Source organism: Euphorbia lathyris, chromosome 8 (genome assembly GCF_963576675.1).
Source record: "Euphorbia lathyris chromosome 8, ddEupLath1.1, whole genome shotgun sequence".
Classification (NCBI taxonomy): Eukaryota; Viridiplantae; Streptophyta; class Magnoliopsida; order Malpighiales; family Euphorbiaceae; genus Euphorbia; species Euphorbia lathyris.
Genome location: NC_088917.1, coordinates 8,769,146 through 8,776,984, shown reverse-complemented (window position 1 = coordinate 8,776,984; position 7,839 = coordinate 8,769,146). Strand labels below are relative to the sequence as shown.

General features: G+C 31.5%; 1 protein-coding gene across 1 annotated transcript; it reads left to right on the top strand.

Annotated features, from left to right (window-relative positions):
* The first annotated feature begins 718 nt into the window (after positions 1-718).
* Positions 719-7,337, top strand: LOC136202287 (aspartyl protease family protein At5g10770-like). The gene is made up of 3 exons (XM_065992800.1): positions 719-951; positions 4,600-5,034; positions 6,207-7,337. Exons 1-3 carry the CDS (start codon positions 759-761, stop codon positions 7,025-7,027), a joined length of 1,449 nt encoding a protein of 482 aa, XP_065848872.1. The 5' UTR covers positions 719-758; the 3' UTR covers positions 7,028-7,337.
* The last annotated feature ends 502 nt before the right edge of the window (positions 7,338-7,839 follow it).

The window sequence follows — 7,839 nt, the reverse complement described above, 5'->3', positions numbered from 1 at the left end:
ACTTTATTAGATACAATTATGGTAGATTTTCCATACAGAACCATAAATACAATTACAGGGTGCTTGTTAGAGAGGATAAAGACACGAGGATAGGGATAAAGAAACTGAGGTGAGTTATCTCATGTTTGTTTTAGAGATAGGTTAGGGAGATAAGGGAGAGATATGAGTCTTATCCCTCAAATCCTATACCCAAAGGGGGGTGGTATAAGGAATTGAGATAAGCTCATGCGATTTTAATATGATGGAAAAGTCTATCTTATCCCTCAAATTAACTATATGTAGTTTAAATAAGGTTAAAATAGTAAAATATGTTATTTTATCTCTATCTCTATCCCACATACCAAACATTGAATAATAATTATCGACTATTATGAGTTTATCATTATCCCAATCATTTATTCTTATCTCTATTGCAATCTTTATCCTTATCTTTATCCTAATAGAATATCAAACACCCAGTTACGGTGGATTTTCCATACGGGACCGTACGCTTAGACCGGTTTTTAAAACATTGGAGATTTGTTAGGTTGATTGAGTGAATTGGAGTTAGTTGTCCACGTGTCAAACTCCAATTAGGCTTGTCCAATTCAAGAGAGATAGAGCTCCACCATGGATTAATTATTATTTTTTTAAAAAATATTGCCGTGTAAGAATTGATAATCTCAAATCAAAAGCTTATAAATATGGCACTGAAGTGTTGTGCAATAATATTGCAAAACTTTAATTAAATTAATTAAGGAAGCTAATCTCCATTAGCCATGTCTACTAATCTCCTCTCTTTCCTAATTTCAACATCTTTACTCCTCCTTCTAAGCTCTGTTTTCTCATTCAAAAATGGTGTTTTTGCCTTTGAAGAAAGAAAAATTGCAGAAACTCATCATCTTCATCTTCTTCAACTCAGTTCTCTTCTTCCTTCTGATTCTTGCAAGTCTTCTTCCAGTTCTTCCCAAGGTTAATTCACTAATCTCTTGTTAATTATACTTAATTAATTACCTTAGTTTCAAATTTAGTTATTTCATTTCGTTTGGTTGACCTGTTCCCGTGTGTGCTATTTGCTAGTACTGTTAATAGATGTTAGTTGATTTTTCAGCTAAAATCAGTTGTTATAAAATTTTATCAAATACTTTTTATTTCGCGTTTAGAATTAAAAGACAAGAAGTAGTTTTGAAAAAATGGAGTCAAATGATCATTTAGTCTCTTGTTTCTAAAGGTTGACTCAGTTGTTTAATGTTGTTGCTAATAGTTTGTAGATATTGAATTCTATCTAAATACCCGTATTATAATTCTTAGGGTAAAAAAACCAAAATACAATTGAAGAAAACAATAAGTTATACCAGTTTATTTGCCAAGAAAAAATTATTTTTCTGATTTTTCGGTGTTTGTTTACTTTAGAAAATAAGTCAACAGAAGACTTGTTAACAGAAAAATATATGAAGAAAATGAGGAAATGTTTTATTCTATTCTATTTCTTATTATCCTTTTGAAAACAGTAATTACCCACCACTTTTTCCCGTTTTCCGGTATTGTAGCAAAACATAGGAAAATATTTTCCAATAAAAAAATTTCCTTACCCAATATTTTCCAAAATAGAGTATTGTCCGACAAACAAACAGAGTTAATTGATTACTCTTTTGAATTTTCATGAATTTTGATTTGAAAAATATGTTAATTTATCTAGTACAAGGAAGGATGCACGAGAATAGATAGTCAAAATTCTCATTGTAAGTATCCGGTTCTCACAAGGACCTTTCTATGTAGAGTAAACCACATGTGTCGTTTTGAAAAACGACGTGTGTCGTTTTTTCTATATAGAGTCTTTCGATCACCGGGTGCTTGCAATAAAAAAAAAAAAACTCTAAAAAGATGGTTTTGTACATGAAAAGAGTTTAAAAATACTATAATTGCATTTTTAAATTTGAATGTTTATTACTATAATACCCTTTGAGAGGGAAAGAATGGTTCCGAGTGATTAATGTTACGTTGTGAGGACCCTCCATTATAGAAAGTGCATATATTCTTTTAAAGAGGAATATCAATTTGTATTTTTCTACTATTATATAATACAAAAATGTCCTTGTATATAAATATTGGTACAAAAAATTTCATGAAATATATATTTACAGAAATTAAAAAAAATATGATCACAAAAAAGAAAATTGGCTTAAAGTACAATTAGTTACTTAATTTATACTTTAAAAATCAATCAGATGTGATCTTCTAAATTTATTAATTAGGTTAATTAGATAATTTCTTTCAAAAACGAGTCCATTAAATCCTTAAACTTAAAAATCGCCAATTAAATTTTCAATATATATTGAAACTGCCAATCGAATTCTTTCCTGAATTAAAATAAAATTTTGGTTAATTTGTGATTTGGTTTTAATCAATAATTTATAATATATTTAGTTTCGGTTTTCAATTTGATCATTTTAATTTCCAATTCGGCTTTGATTAATATTTTATAATATTTTTTTTATCAATTTAGTTTAAATTAAATTTAATCCAAATAAATATTATACACATAAAAAAATTGGTTCGGTAACCAATTTTTTTACTAAAACCGAAGCGATAACCAAAACCAAAAATATTAGAAAATACTGATCAAATCAAAATCGAAATGAAAATTTACTGTTAAAATATATGTTAAGAGACTAATTAGGTTTTAAGCCAAGAAAATTTACATGCATGCCTATATAAATTTATTTATAAATGAAAATTATTGAGGGGTGAATGGAGATTAATTAATTAATTAAATAAATAAATTAGACTTCATTTAAATTAATTAATTAAATTCCTGTTTGGTGCATGATCATAAAATTAGATTAATCAACTTAATTTATTTAATTTCAATATTATTTTACACCATAATGTTTGTCTTTAGTCCTAAGATTTTATACATAAAGTCCAATCATAGTCTAATTATTTGATAACTACACAAATATTAAATAATAAATCAATTTCATGTTGCACTGAAAAATATAATTAAATAAATCCTCTAGATATTATTTTATTATAAAATGATAATATTATTTAGTTCTAAAATAGCATAATTTTCAAGGACAAGTTTGTTGTCTCACAAGTCACAAGAAACTTCCAAAGTTGAATTAAGTGGAATTAATTATTATCAGCCAAACAAACCTTATTTAAATAAATATAGTTTTCTGTTGGGCACTAATCATTTCATTCTTGGGATTAATTAATAACTTAGACCCTACATTTCCTTTTTTAATTATTAATTTTTTAGAATAAGTTTAAAATGTGTGTACACACCATATTTATCAGATGGGATCCACTTTTATGATTTTTTTAAGGATGAAAAGTTTATGGTACATAATATATAGAATTTATAGATTATAATCAACAAAAACAAAATAGAGAAAAAGAAAATGAAAAAATGAAAAAAAAAACACAAATACTAATGAAAATAACTAGCTAAATATTTTAAGGTTTAATATATCATTTATCTCTGAATTTATTCAAAAAGTTTGATTGGTCATAAATTTTTAAAGTGTTCCGATAGATCTCTCAACTTGTATAAAATGTTCAATTAGCCCTCTAAACTTGTGTAAAATGTAATCAATTGATCACTTGGTTGTAAAAAAGTAAATTAAATGCAGAAGATGTATTGCACGTGTTTTAAGAAAAGTAAAACAACTAAGATCGGGGTATACGGTTCTAATATTAGAAAAGACATGTTTTATCATTTTTAATCTATTCTTGAATTATGTAATACATTCTAAGATGTGTACAATACATCTTCCGCATTTAACTTACTTTTTTTTTGCATTGAGTGATCAATTAATTACATTTTATGCAAGTTCAGGGAGCTAATTAAATATTTTATATAAATTCAAGGGCTATCGGGATACTTTAAAAATTCAAGGAACCAATCATACTTTTTTAGAGAAGTTCAGGAGGCAAATGATGTATTAAACCTATTTTAAATAATCATTTTATCTTGCCTTGTATTAGATCAAAAATAATTTTTGAATGATAAGAGTGTCTCACTTTTTAAAAAATAGCTAAATTTAATAACTTAGAGATCATATTATCTAAAATTCTTATAACATAATAATTTTTTTCCACCACTATGATAGGACGAGATAAAAAAATCTTTATTAGTAATGAAGTGACCTAAGTATTGTATCCATTCGGTCTGTTCATACCCGCATTCAATAGGTCAGATTTAGATAAGAAAAAATTACATTAGATCCAGTCTAAGTCTATATAAGTTAGCCTATCTTTGGGCTGAACTTGGATGAATAAAAAACACCACTATGAGGGGACGAGATAAAAAATCTTTATCAATAAAGAATTTATTTATTCACAGACTCATGTATTTGAATTTCGAATTTAAGCCCGCATAATTAATAGCAGACTAGTTTGAACGTAAAAATATTTTTACATGTAAGACCATTAATAGAACAAAGAGAAAATATTCCCCGTCTTCATCCCGTCTTTAACAATAGAACTTCTTAATATAATTGAAATGCTTCTACTTTTCTTAACATTGTTTTTAACCTATTAAGATAATCGTTTACATTCATTTTGACAGTGACTGACCAAATTTTAATAATGTTTGTATTCGAAAATATTCAGGATTAGATGAAAAGACGTTCTTGAAGGTAATCCACAAGCACGGACCATGTTCAAATCTAAATCAACAATCCAAACCAAAATCTCCAACTCACACTCAAATTCTTGCTCAAGATCAATCAAGAGTAAAGTCTATTCATTCAAAGCTATCTAAGAACTCCGGTGAGGAATTGGCGACGGATGCAACTACTATTCCGGCGAAGGATGGAAGCACCGTCGGCTCTGGCAACTATATAGTCAACGTCGGAATCGGGACACCCAAGAAAGACCTTTCTCTCATATTTGATACCGGAAGTGATCTTACTTGGACTCAATGTCAACCTTGTGCTAAGTCTTGTTATCAACAAAAGGAACCAATTTTCGATCCTTCGACTTCAAATACTTATACTAATATCACTTGTGGCACTGCTCTTTGCGGTTCACTTGCTTCCGCAACAGGTTTATTTCGCACTACTATCCTCTTATATTTTTAGAATTAGTGGCGGCACAAGAGATGAAAGAGGGTTTGTGGTACAACTGCAGTAACTCCAGACCCTCTTCTCAAGCTTAGGGCTGTTTGAAATCATCCTTATCAAGGTGGATTTCGGTGGCCGGAGGTGTAAACAATCCCCTATGCACCTCTTTCTACGTCACTAAAAAGGTTTAACTTAAATAGTCAAGTGATTAGTGACGGAAGATAAAGGGTCTAGGGTACAATTACAGCACCCTAACCGTTTGCTTCATCAGCATTTAAACATGTGTAACGTCAACAAGAGTTAATAATTCAAAACATATTAACATGTAAATAAGACTAACAAGTCAATATTCACGTCGACTAGACATGTTAGTGGGTCGAGCTCAACATGCTTTTACGAAAAAAACATAAACCAAACTCACTGTAGCCCTACATTGTTACTTCAGGCTGAGCTCGGGTTTAAAAATCAAAACCCAAGCTAAACCCACCTAAAAAGTATTAATAGTTTTAATCATACTTAAAAATAGGGCCTAATACGTCCACAGTCTTCCAAGTTATCCAAAAACTGCAATTGACCGTTGAATTTCAAAAAGTTACAACTAATCCCTCCAACTTGCTTATTTAGAACAAATAACCATTCAGGTTAATATTTGTGATTTCGAGAGTTTTTTTGCCCTTTTATGTATTGACAAATTAGTTAGATATAACCACAGATATTTTGAATATCTTTTATTTGTGTTGTAAGGTTATGTTGAATTTTTATTTTTTTAGGGGGTGTTTGTTCAAAATAAGCAACTTGAACGGCTATTTGTTTCAAATAAACAAGTTGATGATGTTAGTTTTAAAATTTTACAGTTGACAAGGTCAGTTGCAGTTTTTAAACAACTTAAAAAGCCATGGATGCATTAAACCTAAAAGTAAATATTTGATATATACACATATAAATTTAATAATTAATATTAATAAGACTGGTCGGACTGAACCCGACCCATAGCATTTTTATGAAACTCAAACCGACTCTAGATATAGGCAGATATTAACGGGTCTGAAAGTTATTATTTCTTATCAAGCCCGACCCATTGGACGCAAACCCGAACTTTGTGCTTAATTTGCTTAATTACTTAATTACTACCTCTAATCCTCCTCTGCCCTGCAGGCAACACATTCAACTGTGCTTCTTCCACATGCGTCTACGGCATCCAATACGGCGACTCTTCTTTCTCCATCGGATTCTTCGGCAAAGAAAAGCTCACTTTAACTCCGACCGACACTTTCGACAGTTTCTACTTCGGCTGCGGCCAGAACAACCAAGGTCTCTTCGGCGGCGCCGCTGGTCTTCTCGGCCTTGGCCGAGATAAACTCTCTCTAGTCTCACAAACCGCCCAAAAATACAAAAAAATCTTCTCCTATTGTCTCCCTTCCTCCTCCAGCTCCACCGGATTCCTCACCTTCGGCGGATCTCCGTCCAAATCTGCCAAATTCACTCCTCTTTCCACCTTGTCAATCGGATCCTCATTCTACGGCCTCGATTTCACCGCAATCAGCGTCGGCGGCCAGAAATTAGCGATTTCTCCATCAGTATTTTCAAACGCAGGTACTATAATCGACTCCGGCACTGTAATTACACGGCTGCCGCCAGCAGCGTACTCTGCTTTAAGCTCTGCGTTTAAGAAATTGATGTCGAAGTATCCATCGGCGCCTGCGCTGTCGATTTTGGATACTTGCTACGATTTTAGTAAATACAGTACGATCTCTGTGCCGAAGATCGGCTTGTTTTTTAACGGCGGAGTTCAGATGGATATCGATGCGACGGGGATTTTTTATGTGAATGATCCGACGCAGGTGTGCTTAGCCTTCGCCGCAAACGGTGACGCATCTGATGTGGCTATTATTGGAAATACGCAGCAGAAGACTTTGGAGGTGGTGTACGACGGCGCCGCTAATAGAGTAGGGTTTGCTAGCGGCGGTTGCAGCTGAAATGGCGATTAAAAGTTGAGAAATGCATATGGCATGGACAAAAGGGCTGTGTTGATGCATTGGATTTGAGGATGTGAATGAATAAATATGGAAGTTTAAGGATTAAGAAGTTATATTTACCTCAATTATACACATAGAATTGAAGGAAAAGTTTAGAAGCTGTGTATAATATATACTAGTACTATAATTTGATATATCATCAACAATTGTAAATGTTTGATTTTATTTTACAATTTGATTTTCTCCAAGCACAATTTGATCTTCAAATAGTATTGTTTTTCATGTTAATAGATGCGTTTATGGGTTTGGACGGGCTGAGTCGGATTTGGACCGAGTCTAATCGGGTTTTATATTAAATTACATTGTTTAAATCTAACTCAATGTGTATTATATTTACATCGATAACAATTTCTCGTTCCATTTGGATATGAATTGTCGTAGACAGAGAATTTCTGAAATGGTTGCACATGGAGACGTGAATGAGAGACCGAGTCTAATCGGATTTTATATTAAATTACGTTGTTAACTCTATATTTCTTAATAGAATTGTTAGATGCAAATAATGAGAGAAACATTTCTTCATGTGTCAAAATGTTCATCACGTGTCAAAAAGAAAATATCAAATAGATAAATAATTAAGAACTTTTGAAAGTTCATCAGGTTATTAAGTGCAATTGGATATGAATACGATGTTATTGAAATTTTATTGGACAAGAATAGAGTGCTATCTAATGCAATTGGACAAAAATAAAGGGTCATTTAGAACATTTAAAATTTAAGAAGGGCTTAATACATTCCCAGCCCTCTCAAGT

Bases quoted from the DNA above. Each gene is read 5' to 3' on its own strand.
- LOC136202287 (XM_065992800.1), top strand. From the start codon at position 759: ATGTCTACTAATCTCCTCTCTTTCCTAATTTCAACATCTTTACTCCTC. The intron at 952-4,599 runs GTTAATTCACTA...GAAAATATTCAG, and splicing joins TTCTTCCAGTTCTTCCCAAG to GATTAGATGAAAAGACGTTC. The intron at 5,035-6,206 runs GTTTATTTCGCA...TCTGCCCTGCAG, and splicing joins TTCACTTGCTTCCGCAACAG to GCAACACATTCAACTGTGCT.